Source organism: Cebidichthys violaceus, unplaced genomic scaffold, assembly GCF_023349555.1.
Source record: "Cebidichthys violaceus isolate CVI_PGR_0920_01 unplaced genomic scaffold, fCebVio1.0.p SCAF_14, whole genome shotgun sequence".
In the NCBI taxonomy this organism is placed as follows: Eukaryota; Metazoa; Chordata; class Actinopteri; order Perciformes; family Stichaeidae; genus Cebidichthys; species Cebidichthys violaceus.
This window is the reverse complement of record NW_027176307.1, coordinates 11955623-11971107: the sequence shown is the minus strand read 5'-3', so window position 1 is coordinate 11971107 and position 15485 is coordinate 11955623. Positions and strand designations below refer to the sequence as shown.

At 41.2% G+C, this 15485-nt stretch overlaps 1 protein-coding gene across 2 annotated transcripts; it reads right to left on the bottom strand.

Annotated features, from left to right (window-relative positions):
- Positions 1-796: 796 nt before the first annotated feature.
- stum (stum, mechanosensory transduction mediator homolog) lies at positions 797-14550 on the bottom strand. Of its 2 annotated transcripts, XR_011102785.1 has the most exons (4): positions 13463-14550; positions 5268-5450; positions 2614-4651; positions 797-1701 (listed from the first exon to the last, which is right to left on the bottom strand). XR_011102785.1 is itself a non-coding variant. In XM_068708890.1 (3 exons), exons 1-3 carry the CDS (start codon positions 13671-13673, stop codon positions 1667-1669), a joined length of 429 nt encoding a protein of 142 aa, XP_068564991.1. In that variant the 5' UTR covers positions 13674-14550; the 3' UTR covers positions 797-1666. The 2 variants fall into 2 exon arrangements, 1 of the variants encoding a protein (XP_068564991.1); XM_068708890.1 differs by lacking the exon at positions 2614-4651.
- Positions 14551-15485: the final 935 nt, after the last annotated feature.

Sequence of the window (15485 nt, the reverse complement as noted above, 5' to 3'; positions counted from 1 at the left end):
ACACACAGAACAGTGATTGAACAACCTATTTATTCTTGTTTTATAATTAATCTCTTTATGTGAATTTTCAACCTATGGATTTATGATCCTTATAGACCCTTAAAGTTTGTAAACAATTATGACGTATGTAAGTGTGCGCACACAGTTTGGCATCGACGTGCAACAGCTTTTCAAGCTATGCAACGGCATTAACCACCAAAGATGACGAATGCAACCTAAACATATTGACTTTCCAGATCGGTGCGCTATTAGTGAGCAGGTAGAATACATTAGCGAGTGGCCCAGTATTTACGTTACACCAGCGATAAATTACGAGCACACAAGTCACTAGTTACATTCTTCCATCTACATTATCTGCGGCCAAGTACAGAACGTCAAATACCACGAAAGAGTCTCAGAGGTTGGAGTTTAGTGAGTTTTAAAATGGGCACTAAAAACACCAACTGTATCTTTGTCATAATGTGACAGGCAGGGCGGTGACATTGGTTCCCCAGTGTGGCATATTGTTAATGAGATACCGTGCTCTAATAGCGTGTAATATCCCTCTGACACTGATTTACACACTGAAGAGGTATGAAAATTCCAATCCAATAATTGCCAGGAGGCGTGAATCATTTTTTCACACAGCCCTGTAATTTTAGGATGACACGCATCTTGTGGCCAGCAGTGAGACACAGCGTGTTAAAGATGTGTTTGCTATCACAGTAAAACAGTGCCTTAAAAGGAAAATATTGCACCTACAAAATAACTACAGGCTGATCGATTGATCACAAACTACCCCCCCCCCCCCCCCCATTATAATCATGTTATCGTTCAAACTCACTCTGCTGAAAATTGCGTTTCTGGGCCGTTCATAGTTTGATCTCATGCTCCAGTGGAAGACATGTTTGCTCCCCGTTCTTGAAGAATAGTCGATTCTGTGCTCAGTGATTGTCAGATTTAGTGGCCAGTCGCCATGATTTTGTACTGGCCATAAGCAGTTACACTGAAGCTGGAGAAGACGGAACGTGTTTTATGTTGTACGTTTTCAGAGAGATATAAGGGTCAATATCACAATGGAAACGCCACCAAAATAATCTGCTTTCAGCGGAGTGACTGCTGCACAGGGCAGCCAATTTAGGGTCGGTGGAAACTCTGGTTATGCTGGCTCTGTAAATACCGTTATATTGTTATGATCCATATGAGCCAAATAACTTAATTTTTTCATCCGTCAAAATGCAAATCAATATCTTAGTTTTCTAACACAGTCCTTCCTTCTTTATTTCGTCCACCCTGTCATGTAGGAAACATGTATCCGGTCTACAAGTTGTTTGTCTTTTACAGATTTATAGTTGTTATCAAATAAAAAAATATCAAAATGCAAACACGTTGTTTTTCTCGTGACTGTACAGTTTTCAGTCCCCTTTTTCCTCGTCCCGTTCCTTTTAAATTAAATGTAAATATGGTCTCAACCAATCAGGAGCGTTCAATCAGAAGCAGTCAACTGATTCTTTCCTTCTTTCTTTCCCCATGTTGGCTAATTTATTTTGAATGTCTCCGCTCCTCTCTGTGGTCCAGCATTTGAAGGACAGCACACTGGTCATCACAAAGATAAAGGTATTGCCATCCGGCATAAAGAGGTCAAACTGTCCACGTGATCCATCAGCGAACACCAGAGCGACCTTTCTCAGACATCCTGAGGAAGACTCTGGTCTCTGTAGCCTGAGGAAGAAAGGAGAGAGAAAGACTTTTGAATGCTTGTAGAAATAATTGTAAAATCTATAATCTGGCTTTTATAGCCCCAGTTAAGAGGGTTTTAAAGCGCTCCATGTAATTTCTAAGTATTTATTTTGAACTGTTGCGCATAATTGCTTTTCTCCATTTCATTTAATTGAGAGAAATGACAGCAACAACCAAAAAGGAGCTCGGCTGGAGCATTAGGCGCCGATGCTTTATCAAGTAGCCCATTGGCTGGCAAGCCATTACCCCAGCTTCCCCAAAAGTGGGAAACAATACCAGTCTGTCTGGTATTATGGTTTTAAATGGGTTTGAAACTTTAAATTCCACCAGTGTGGAATAAGAAGCTTCTCTTATCAATGAGCCAACGTTTCTAAAAACAGAAGTGTAACAGCTTCACACAGCACATTTTCATTGCAGAGATAGCTTATTATTTGGACCGTGGCGTCCATAGCTCATTTTATTTATTGTCAATCATTTTTATTTAATTGTCTGAGTTTTGTCTCTTCTGCTTTATCAGCGGATGGAAGCTGCTCAGTTGTCCTGGAGCTTTCAACCCCCTTACATGGTCTTCTTCATCAGATCATCACTGCTGATCAAGACTGTGACTGATACCAGCTCTAATGCTTGTAACGAGACCTTGAGTTTGGATTGATTGACTTTATTTTGTATACTTTATTTGCAGGTCATGAAGGAACTTAAACGCTTGAGTTACTGAGTTTTTTATATGTTTTTCTAAGTCTGGGAAATGTGGTTATTTGTTTTGGCTTATTCAGAATCAATGTTAAATTTAGCTGACTATTCATTATTTATTTTACGTGCTTCTACACATGACTCCACAATGTTATCAACTCTCTGTGGGACTGTTAGTGAGGGGGAAAAAAGAGAAACACCTACCATCAGAGACTTGAGTTCATGAAGCGGAGGAGAGAAAGAGAGACAGTTACTTTTGAAATATTATCAGACAGAGATTGAAGAGACAAAACCGGCTTTTATCCACAAAAAGAGAAATTCCCACAGAGCATTTCGGTAACTTTCAAGGGAAAGGAAAGAAAAAAAAAAAGTCTCTCAACATGATCTGACCTTTGAGTCAGACACATTACATGATCAAATGAATACACACACAGTAACATAACCCTGGTTGGTTGGATCGAACATGGAGACAAGAACGGGAAAGAAAACGAAGAAAAAGACTGAGGCGGAGAGGAAGACTGGGTAAGGGGGGGCAGAGAGTGGGAGGAATAATGTGAAAGAGAGGGAGCAAGATCAAATAGGAACAATCATTAGATAGGGAAAGAGGCAGATCTTCCTCCCACTGATCGCCTGAAGGAAGGGCGATCAGTGGGAGGAAGATAATACTATGATCATTAGACAGATAGGAGGAAGAGGAGAGACGGAGCGAGGTACAGAACATAGTAGAGAAGAGGGGATGTTTGGAAAGAAAGAGTCCATTGATCATTATGCAACATCGTCTCATCGAAGACAGAAGGAGAAATAAATAGATACGCCACATGATCAGTGATTCAAGGAGGAAGGAGGAGGGAATAGCTATTGTGGTGATGAATAGTTGAACAATAATTGATCTTATAGAAGCAAACAGCATGCACGATTTCGCCTTGGCCTTTAGTGCTCACATGAAGATGTTTTTTAATTCAATAGAAATATTCAATACGCCATGAGTGCAAACAGGAGTTTCAATTTCGAGCAGCAACAATTGAATACGACGTGTGCCCAGAGGCCTGGAAAACAGCGGGGAGCAGTGAACAAAAACTCACCGGGGGGGGCGCTCACTCCTACACACACACACACGCACATATATATACACACATAGACACAATTACTGTACCTCACACACACAATCACACAGATTCTTGCTGGCATGTACATACCAACACTCACTGGGTTGCACACGCAGGCAGCAATTACCTCACAAATGCACACTCATACACACAAAGGAGAGGGCGCTGTGGTAATTCAAAGGCTGCCTCGGTGCAGAGAGAGAATTGTGACTTTTTGCGTGTGTGTGTGTGTGTGTGTGTGTGTGTGTGTGCGCGCACAGGCACTTGTTCATGCATCCATGCCGGAGGAGAACACACTACTTTCTGACAGAGAAGGTGGTTAAAATAACCCAGCCTCCCATCTTTGTTCTCTGCATCAACCGCTTTCTTTCTATCCATCTTTCTTATATCTGATGGTTCTGAAAGAAAAATATGTTAGTATGCACAGAGCTGCTACGATTTGCTGGCATTATTCAACATCTTCAAATTCTATTTTTGTGGCAACATCCGGGTGCAACACTATGTTGACGTCTTATTAGCTCCGATCGAGCAAAACCCGACCCGTCGCCTCTCAGTGCTTTCCGACTTCCCCAACCTGTCCCCCCAACCTGTCCCAGCCCGTTGGTTCCTACTGGAGTGGCTTTAAATGCGGGTCACAAATATTTCGTTTCATTTTTTAAAAAGGCTAATAGTTCCCTTAAACTGCTGGGCCATGTAATTTCCAGTCAATGTTACTCACAGCAGTAAGTAGTGCATTTATTTGGGCCAATTTTCAGGCGCAGATTAATACACATTTGGTGTATAGTGAGTATTTACGGTGGCATGACGGTGTGTGTGAGTCAAAATGTACCAGTGCAAAGTTGAGCATCATTGGTGTCTTTTTTTTTGTATAAAAATAGAGCTCTATGACACCAATGAATACGTTATATCAGACTTTAGCCTCACAGACCAAACTTGTTATGCTTTGTTTATAGCCTCCGCAGATGGAGGTCCGAGCTGCGAACATGCACAGTGCGCTGTTTGTTGCATTAGTGGGCATACAAACAAAATGAACTGTGAAGAATCAAAAAAGAAAAGAAGAAAGAAAAAGACGAGTGTAACCAGCAAAAAGCCGTAAACCAACCTCAACAATGTTGTTTCATGCCTTTGTACAGACGCTGCAAAGAAACAAGTCATGTATTACATGCATTATAAAGAAACGAAGGTTGGATGATTTTGCTGGCAAAAATATATACTAAAATAAAAACTTTTAAGCATTTCTTAAGCATCTAAAAACAAATCGGCCAACAATTCAGAGGTGCACGTCCAAACGCTGCGACCACTTGCGGACCCTTTGCTCACGCCGTGATTACGTCATTTTCTACAGAGAGTACGAACTAAGCTTTAGAAGGATTAGTTCGTTGCTAATCAGTTTGTTGAAAACTGGAAAAGTATAGAATATCGCTAGACTTGTCCTTCAAAGGGTTTACGACAAACAACTTGGAAAGAAAACTTCTGCATTAGTTCATAAAAGTGGTTGCCAATTTCCCACCACTCTACAGGCTGTGATAACCATAACATTGTGTGTGACGCCAATATTAACCCTGACGCTGGAAGACTATAGACTTCCAGTACTGTGATATGATTTTCATGTGGTTACATTTTTATAGTTGTTTGAATTCCCCCTTCTGCAAGTCAAGCGACAAACAAAAGCAACGGAGACAAGACTAAAATAAAAACAAAGAGAGGTGAAGAGAAGACAGAGAGATGAACACAGCTAGACGGGGCACTGACTTGCCAGGATGACCATGTCCATTCCCCAGAAGATGCTCATGATCCATCCAACCATGACAACAGCTGTCAGTATCTGGATGAGGGCTGCCGCCACGTTGAGCCAGAACACACAACAAACACCTCGCTCCGAGATCAGCTCGTTGCGAGCTCCACACAGCACCGCGAACGCCGAGATGAAGGTACCTGTGGGACGAAAAGAAGAAGAAAAACGTCCTGTTACCAACAATCGGTGATGAGTTTTCAACTCTGGTTAATTAACCATAGAACCTGGGTTCTATTGTGGAGCCAGATTTTCATAAGGTTGATTTGTTTGATTTTTAATGAAACATCTTGACAACTTATCAAATGGAATTGGTACAGATATCCATGGTGTCAAGATGACTTTGGTCACCAAATACTTTGGTTTATGACATTCCCATCAGTCATCGTGTTCTGTGCTAATTAGCTAATGCTAACACACCAATCTAAGATGGTGAACCTGGTTAACATAACCTGCTAAACATATTCTGAAGTTAGCGTTTAGCTAAGACTACACTGGAATTTACTTGTGTCGTGTTTTCAGCTGAGGCATGCACGTACAAGCCTCTGTCCGGTATCCTTCAAAGGGAAATTTCCTGATGGGAATGTAATAAACCAAAGTATTTGGTGACCAAAGTCATCTTGACACCATGGATATCTGTACCAATTCCATTTGATAAGTTGTGAAGATGTTTCATTAAAAATCAAACAAATCAACCTTATGAAAAGTCTGGCTCCACAACAGAACCCAGTCCCTGTGTAAATGTCAAGTGGCCGCCGTTTGTGAGTATCTGGCCACGACAGCAGTGGATCTGTGCCCGGAGTAAAGAGCACAGAAAAACACGGCCACATCGTCGCTCACATCCACTGGGCTTAAAACAGGACTACCTCTGTGGACAGTCCTTGTCTGCCTGAATGAAATCTAATATCGCTCCTTATCTTGTTATCTGGAGACCTTCACAGGCACCGCTCACTGTACAGCACTGTGTGTGTGTGTGTGCGTGTGTGCGTCGGTGCACACAAATCAGATTATTCCATTACAGGATGTTTCCATGACAACCATCAATTACATGTTCAGATTTGCCTACTAAGCTATCACTGCACCAACCTGCAGTGTTTTCTTTATTTCACCGTGGCTCTAGCAATGTTTGTCACAGCCTACTTGACATCCATCCATTCATTTTTGTGAATGGGACATGACCAGACAGCAACATCTGAACAGTGAAGTGAATGCTGAAGGGACTTAAACTTGACTCCTCTGGTTCTAGAAAATAAGTCAGATTGTATAGAAGTATATTAGAAAATGACTCTATTTCTCTATTGATTTATGAGCTCAGTAAACATTGTGAACATGAGTTCATGGTCTCAATTGCTTCGAGTCTTCTTCAATGCAGCATGATGTTCATTTAGTAAATTATGGTCCATTTAGAGTAAAACAGACTTTAGGGCGGGGCTACCTTGTGATTGACAGATCGCTACTACAGCGTTCTCCGGTCTGGGAGTTGTCCGTGTTTTCGTCTTCTAATTTTAACTCTTTCACAGTGTGTTCTCAGTTCCTGAATATTAATTGTAACAGCTTTCTTCACCTACGAATGTCTTATTCAGCATTCGGTTGAACTTAGCGCCGCCCTGTCGTTTCACTTCTGGTTCCAGGAAAGATAAGATGGCACAGAAGAAAATGCCAAACTCAAGGCTTCAAAACGGCAGTCCACAAACCAATAGATGACGTCACAATGACTACGTCCACTTCTCATAGTCTATGAACATGACATGACAAAGTTTCAACTGTTTCTACCTCCTGCCCTGAAGGCACTTCCTGAGAACAATTTGCCATCCAATAGTTTTTTCATCAGTGTCCAGTCTATCGATGATTGCAGAAAAACATACAATACCTCTTACAATATGAATTTCTTTACAGAGTACAAACTGCATAGTCATTATTTACAGCAAATCACTATTCAGAATTGATGGATCTCCCCTACATCTCCAGTGGAATATATATTTCATCCCATTTATCATCAAAACTCCCAAAACATTTAAAAGCTGCAGCAGTTTTATTCCCCGCATATCCCAACAGTGTTCTCTAACATTTATTCAGTTTTTCTTCACGTCCATGGGGTGTGTTTCAATTCTAACTCTAAATTGAGAGTCATGCAAGTTCACAGAATTCAGTCTGGATAACCAGCCGTGATGGGATTCTTCATTAGTGCAGTTGTTGTTGATAAAAGTGTCAGTAAACCGGCTGGTTAAGATTAGTTGAATGAAATAAGACATTAGACTGCTGTTTCCACTCAGAAATATTATAGCCATTACTTAATAAATTAGTATGTTTTCATTTATTAAAAAAAGAGGAATCAGCTGATGTTCAGACCTTCTCTCTGCAGGCTTTTTTGTACTCTTTTGCAAATACTGAACTGGACACTGTGAATAGTGAATGCGACACAGGAAATGCCTTGTGGGCGTAGTGTGTGCATCATGGCCTTGGCCCTTCTCTTTCTGCTAGCTCCATTGCTTGTCACATTGGAGGAATTCAAGTAACAGTGCAAGCAAGTCGAACAGGTTGGGGGGGAGGGAGGGATAAAGAACGGCCGGGCTGCCAGCTGAATCTCGTTTCTGGAGATCGAGGAAAGGCCAAAGTTGACTCATGTAGAAGTTTCTTATCACTTTTTCTCTGAGTCTGTTTCTCTGCTTTTCCTCTCTGTCTCTTTCTGATTAGCTAAGTAATCAGGCCAAATAGTAACTGAGGGCTCTGTCATGATGCATCTTTCTATAGAAACACAGACGTACCAATGTGTCCCATAATCTCTGACAAATCTAAATGCACGCCATAATATTTACTTTCACATGCCCCACACTGCCTTATTTGGAATGGTCAAACTCTGGTACAAGCACAATCCCAGAATAGTGAGCAGCCCAGCAAAAGAAAAACAAACTGTTTATGTGGAAAAGGAGAGATGAAGATATTTACTTTTCCCTTTCAAGCTTTTAACCGATGCTCACTTCAAATGCATCTCACGGAAAGAGCAACAGTGGGCTTAATTGAGAGCCGATATGGTCTGATCAGACAGAAACATTCTCAGGTCGCAGAGGCCACGCCCACCAGCAGATGCTCTGGCTCCTGCCGAAGCTGCCCACCTCCACACATGAGCCATGATTGACAGCCAGCCTTGTGGCTGAATGGCAACACATCACTTCCATCTTTGACAGGATTTATACGGTCTGGTATGTCTATTTTAGATAGCAGTCCTGTGTGTGTTGCTTTCAGCAGGTTTCTATCATTAGTGTTCGAGTACGTCCATAAGGGCAAACAATTATTTTCATTAATATATATATATAAAGTGTCAGTCAATAGTAAAAAGCAATTCCGTAGAGCCCAAAGTGACATTTTTGAATTGCTTGTTTTGTTTGACAGTCCAGTCCAACCAACGGGTATCAGAGATGAGGACTTGCTAAAAATGACCTGCGAGCGTCTTTGGGTTTGACGGACTAGACGGATGAGTTAAGTTACGGTTTATTTTAAGCTGTCATTTTACAATAGTTGTGCTCTAAAATAGGTTACGGTTATTATTGGATGCCTAAAAATGTAAGCAGTATTTTCCTGTTTCCCTGAGAAACGTTAGACTATATCCATTTTTGGGGGTAAAATACAGTTATTTACTTAAAAGGGAAGTTTTTTTTTTCATATTGAATTGCAATAACCTTTTTAAAGTGATCACATACCAAAGAACTAATCAATGCTAGTAAACACTTGACATATTCTCCCCTTTTAGTGGGATACAAGTTGCACAGATGTGATTCACAATAACAGTGCATTGCTCTATACTGTCTCCTACAATTGTTAAGGTCTAATGTCCAGGAAAGTTTCCCCCTGATAGGTGCCTGATCAGTGGCTCTTCAGCAGAGCAAAGCTCGTCTGCCGTTGTTCCAGTTATTGCATCCCATCATTTCTTTGCTTTCTCATCATCCCACCAACGTCTCTTTGTTTCACGAGCAGAAGTTAATGAAACAAACGTTATTCGTGGATTCAAACACTGCAGCTGTCATTTAAAAAGAAACGTTCCGTTAATGAAAGAATAATTCTACCCCACAGGCAAAATCAATGCAGTTAAAAGAAAATTATCTGTCTGTTCCACACTTTGTAGCTGCTGACCTCATACAGCGCCTTTCAAACTGCATCATTAATTGATGTGAACAAAGCAAGGGAATAGCTTGCTGTGTGTGAATGTGTACAGTTGGATAGAAAACACACTGCATGTGTGCTCAACAATCCTCAACAAAAGATTTAACACAAAGGAATATATTAAATCTTTTATCTTCTTGGTTTGAGAAATCTACTCTTAATCCATCATGTGTGGCGAGCTCTTAGATTCCCTGTATGTTGCATGTGGGAGATGTGTGTGTGTGTGTGTGTGTGTGTGTGTGTGTGTATGTGTGCGTGTGCATAGATATTACCCAGACTAATGACTATAATTACACAGAGAACTCTACAAAGCACCCACTGGTATAGTGTGGGAGGTTAATGGTGGAGTGTAAAAGACATGAAGATAGAAAAAGGGAGAAGGGAAAGAAAGTGAGAAATTAAAGGAGAAAGACAGGTAGACTGTAAATATCAGTGTAGAGCAAGTCACGTGAACTTTGACTCTTGGATCAGAAGGATCACATTCTGTTTTACAGTCATTTCAAGAGGGTTTGTGGCGTCCAGAACAATTAATATTAAGCTGTTCCTTGTATTATAGTTGTCTGAAGTCTTCTGGACCAGTGGCCGTCATGTGCAATAACAAAATGGCCTTGCAGGCTTGCACTGCTCCTGGTGCACACATCTTCTGCATTTAACAGGAATAACATAAGAAGTTATTTATGCACTTTACACAGACAGCTAGTCTCGCCTCCAGTCCATGCGCTAAGCTAACATGCTCCAGATGAATCTCTCTCCTGAACGCACAGAAACGAAAAGTACATCAATACCAATGAGTCAAGCCGACCCCCTGAAAATGTCATAGAAACAGAGCGTCACATGGATCGGTCACTCCTGACGCAATTACACAGAGCGCTGTCAGATGCCTGCTCCAGTGAAATGAGTGAATGGTTTTCTAGAGGGACAGTACCACTTTCTTCCACAGGGACTGCCAAAATCAACACAAAACGAAAGATCCTTATAGTAACTTTAAAATGTGTATGTATTCGGAAAATACACACATTTCTACGTTTATTTTAAATCCTTCAATCACTGTACAATTGTCTATGAATGTCAACATCGCTAATCTATATTCATATCAGGGACTTGATCAGTTTATAGTGTTGGAGATGTTGCTTAACAGAGACATTAAACCACCCTGATGAGCTGAACTGATGCGGCGTCTCCAACATCACATTTCATCATTCATAAACACACAGACACACACACACACACACACACACACACACACACACACACACCTACATGTGACCTCTGCCACCCACACACTCACACTGTGGATTGAATCATATATTCACCCTCTGTGCCTCACACTGTCTATTCCACTTATGGCAAAGATCGTAACACAACTAGAGCGCTGAGCCGTTGCACGTACAGTAAGTATGTGTAATTATTTACAAGCCGACGGCTCTTTAAACGGCTAAACTGACTAACAGCTTCTCTGGTACTCAGTGGATATTTACTCAGTCTTCAGGGGCAATCTTCATGACGCTGGCAACATAAGGTCAGGAAGGATTAATGTAAAGTTAAAACAAGCGGACTCAACAGAAGGTATATTGTGAGATTAAATCTTCCGCCGCTGTGTCTCAGTGAAATCATGTACTCGAGTTACACCAGGAACTGATCTTTTCATCCTCATTGTCTCAACAGTAACAGGAACAACAGTCAACATTTGTTAGCTCCTCGCTCTAGCTCCATATCGCTAACGCGCTAACACGAGGATGGTACCTATCTTCTTATACAACCCAGCAAGAAAGTAAATGTTGAACTTTTCCTCCTACCAACAGTCAACCTTAATTTCTCCTAAATGAGTCGTTCTCTGCGAACTTTATTCACTTTCTTTATGTTGGATGAGAAGACATCTTGCAGCCACTTAGCGTAGCCTAGCTTAGTGTGAATGACAATAACGAAGAAGCAGTTAGTTCACGTGTTCATTTTTTAACTCTAGAGGTACTATTAGTCATGTTTCGTTACCTTCGGACAAAACCAGGCTAGCTAGACTTGTTTGCTATTATAAACAGTATCTCCAGCGCAGCTACAAAGAAGTATGATAGTGGACGGGTTCAGTATGCATCTCATTAATGTGATCTTCAGGAAATATGACTTGAGATTTGAAAGGTCAGCAGAGTTTTTTAAGCTTCCTTTATGCTGCAAAGTGTTTTGTCAGCAAACATGTTCTTTCACAGTGATGCACAAAATGCTTGCATTTCACAGCCACGAGGTTGAATAGAAGAAGCTGCTGTCTTCAGTCTGTTGGACCGAAAAAAGCGACATTGACACAGACACGCCGCACACACTACGCGTGCATTGTGTTCATTTCAGTCAGCGTTGTCATGGCAACTAACCGCAGCTGTTCAACGAAATGTCAAGGCATTCAGGCCAACCTACACACACACACACACACACACACACACACACACACACACACACACACACACACACTCGTACTGTACACACACACACACACACACACACACACACACACACACACACACACACACACACAGGCACACACACTTAGATGAGGTGTCACCTTGATGCTTTTCAAACACATTAGGGACAATTTATATATGCAACATGTCAGAGCAACGTTCCTGCCAAAAACAAGGGAAAAACCCATCATCCGGCTTGTTTTCTCACACAGATGTTGGTGAAATTTTTCAAGCGGTCAGTTATTCGGTGTAAACTGTGGAAATGTTGCAGCAAACAGACTGCTGAATGTGTGTAAAAGTGACAGAAAAAAATGAATGAATAAGGGTAAAAGATGAAGCCTATCTGAAGGAGGGAAAGATAACAGAGGAAGAGAAGCTGGAAGAGATGAGAAACGCGCACATTATAAGTCTCTGGAGAGCTTTGACCAATAGATCAGAGGCGAGAGGAGGAGGGGACACATCTGAGGTTATTTTACTTCTAATTTCAACATATTTATATTCTATCCTAGAGTAAAGCTCTTTTCATTCTCATTTTAGGTGCTGCTTTTGAACTGATTTACTGAAGTTATCCAGATTAGTGAATGACTGCATGCGGGTGTCTGAATGTACGGAGGTGTGTGTTAGTGTGTGTATGTGTGTGTGTGTGTGTGTGTGTGTGAGAGTCAGTCATGGCTCCGCAGGTTTTGTGCCATCTGTTTGTGTGTCTTTAGCCACCAGATGCTGTTACATAATCTTACTATACACAGAAATCCATGCACAGACATCCAACCAAGCGGAGGATTAAGAGGCAAAGAGGCAACCTAACAAAAGAAAATGATCTGGATCTGCATCACAAGTACACAAAGTGAAAGAACTAGACGGACTTCCTTAGAATACCTAAATCTTGAGATTATTAGGGCTTTAAAAACAGGTGAATTGCTCAAAGTTTAAAGCGAGTTAGACTCAGCAAAACTGAGTTAAATGTTGAGTTTAAATGTATCTGTAAAAAATATCTTCTAAGACGAGCTACTGAGATCACGTCGTAAAACTACAGTATCACGATTTCTACCCATGATATTGACACAAATGTTGAGTCGAGCAACAGTGACGATGTCTTTACCAGCTGTTCAGATGCACCCGCCTACAATGTGTATTTACTCCTTGACACGTTTATTATAGCACAAGGTGTGAACGGTGTCTCTCGCCATCTTTCTCATCCCTTTTTCTCTGCACAGAGGGAAAGGCGGTGACATGCATTGGCAGATAGAGATTTGAGTTGTTCTCCTGCACAGCTAGTAGCTATACCTACAAAAAAGTAATGCAAAGTAATTCATATACATCCCAAAAAATCATCATCCATGTAATCCACGTTACTGTAAACCAGGAAATATAAAGAGCGACACATGTGGATGTTGTCTTATTTGTCACAAAACTTTAGTACTTAAGAAAGTAGTTGTTAACCAAACCGCAATCCTCTCTTAACCACGTAGTTTCCTGTGAAGATGGACTTCTACAAAACACAAACAGTGAGTCCAGAATGAGAGAAGAGGGAAGTGTGGTTCCCAACTTACCGAGTCCAGGTATGAAGGTGTTAAGGAACAGACAGATGACCGCCAAAGGGAAGGGCATTGTGGGTATCGCAGCCCTCAGGGGTCCCTTCTTCTCCCTGACCTCCACCACCACTCCTCCACCTGCTACAGGGGCCCCAGCTATGGCTTTGGCCCCTAGATGGTCCCCGGTTTTAAAACGCCCCTGCTCTTTTCCGCCTTCTTTCTGTGCCATCTTTCTGTCTTATTTTCTCCTATTTCTGGTTTGTGTCTCAAGACTAAAAGAGCTGGTGATAAGCAGGTAAGCTAGTTGAGGATATTTTGTAGCTTTGAATGATTTTTCACTCTTCCTCTGGACTAAGAAGTATAGAAGCCGAAGATGATCAATGTTTGATTAATTGTGTCCTTTAAGAATTAGATCAAATATTCAGCAGTGCATCTCAACAGTTGGTTAACAATTCACCAGCTATATCACTATTCATTCAAATAAATAACCACAAGTAGTGTAAATCTAAGATAAATTGGTAAAAAGCAATGTCCATAGAATAACCACGATTGCAATATGTTCCCAAAGTCAACTAAAAAAACCTTCAGGCTGTTCCAGCTTTTGAAGTCCCACGAAACAGTCGGAAGTCAATCACAGACTTTTTCTAGCTGAAAATATCTGCTGACTTATTCTCATTTGAATCCTTTTAAGTTCCTTAAAATTGAGCGTCAAAAGTCGTGATATTTGCCAGTTGTTTCCATGTCCAAAATGTTCTCAAGCAATGTTAAATCATAACAGTTCCTCCTTAAAAATGTTGGGGAAAAAAATCCCCGACTGAGTAGAAGCTCTTTTTTTTTTTTTTTTTTTAATTTCCTCTGAAGTCACTTTCGTTCTTTCTTTTTCTTTCTTTTGGACAAATCTCACTGACACACCTCTCCAAGACAAAGAGAAAGTGCACATAAGACCCCCCCTTTTTCTACTACATCTCTCTCCTCTCCTTTCTCTCTCTCTCTCTCTCTCCACTCCCCATCCCCTCTCTCCATTTAAAGGAACAGTGCACCAATCTAATGTTGCACTTCAATGAGATCGCATTCAGCAAGCCGTCATTCAGTGCGTCTCAACTCAGTTATTGAATGACTGATTAAAGGCGTCAATGCATTCAACTCTCATTCAAATTATTAGTGCATATGATGAACATAAAAGAGGGCCGTTGCCTTCTGTAGCTTAATGCTAATAGAGTACAGTTGTTTGTTATTAATTAGTATTGCAATGAATGCTTTCAAACTTTCTCATTCCTGAAATATTACCAGATTTATATCTCTAAATACATATATTGATGGACAATGAAAGAAACTGGAAAGCATGGAGAGTAGAAAAGAAAGAAAGCAAGAAGGATGGAGAGAAGGCATGAAATGAAAAGAGACCAAATAAAGACACGTATCAGGACACGGAGGAGATAAAAGTGAAAGCAAAGCCAGGACAAAGTAGACGTGGGACTAGAAAAGATAAAGACGATTGGTCCGGACGATGGCGAGATGAAGGCAGTATCAATGCCTCAGTAATTATTCATGCAACCAAATCCTCTAAAGACCAGACATATATTTCTGTTCCCTCAACCCCCCCAACCCCCCCCCCCCCCCCCCCCCCCCCTCCTTCTTCTCTGACTTTATTTAATTCTTTCACTTTTTTTTTACTTCCTTTCTTCTTCCTCACCTCATCTGTCATCATGAGGCAAAAACACACAAAACAATCAGTGCAACCCTGAAATCATTCTGTGTGTGTGTGTGTGTGTGTGTGTGTGTGTGTGTGTGTGTCTCTGTCTGTCTCTTCTTCTCTTTCCCTCTCTCTCGTCTCTGTTTGGTCTCCTAGCAACCCAGGAAGCTGTAGGTAATTATACGGTAGATTTGATCTCAAGGTTTTCGGTCGCCTCTCTCTCTCTCTCTCTCTCTCTCTCTCTCTCTCTCTCTCTCTCTCACTCTCTTTCTCTCTCTCTCTCACTGTCTTTCTCTCTCTCTCTCTCTCTTTCTCTCTCACTCTCTTTCTCTCTCTCTTAATTTCTGT

What these genes read in the sequence shown, in the direction of transcription:
- stum (XM_068708890.1), bottom strand. Translation starts at nt 13,673, where the DNA reads ATGGCACAGAAAGAAGGCGGAAAAGAGCAGGGGCGTTTTAAAACCGGG. An exon ending in CACCTTCATACCTGGACTCG is followed by an intron (nt 5,451 to 13,462) that starts GTAAGTTGGGAA and finishes TTCGTCCCACAG; the next exon opens with GTACCTTCATCTCGGCGTTC. An exon ending in GGACATGGTCATCCTGGCAA is followed by an intron (nt 1,702 to 5,267) that starts GTCAGTGCCCCG and finishes TTTCTTCCTCAG; the next exon opens with GCTACAGAGACCAGAGTCTT.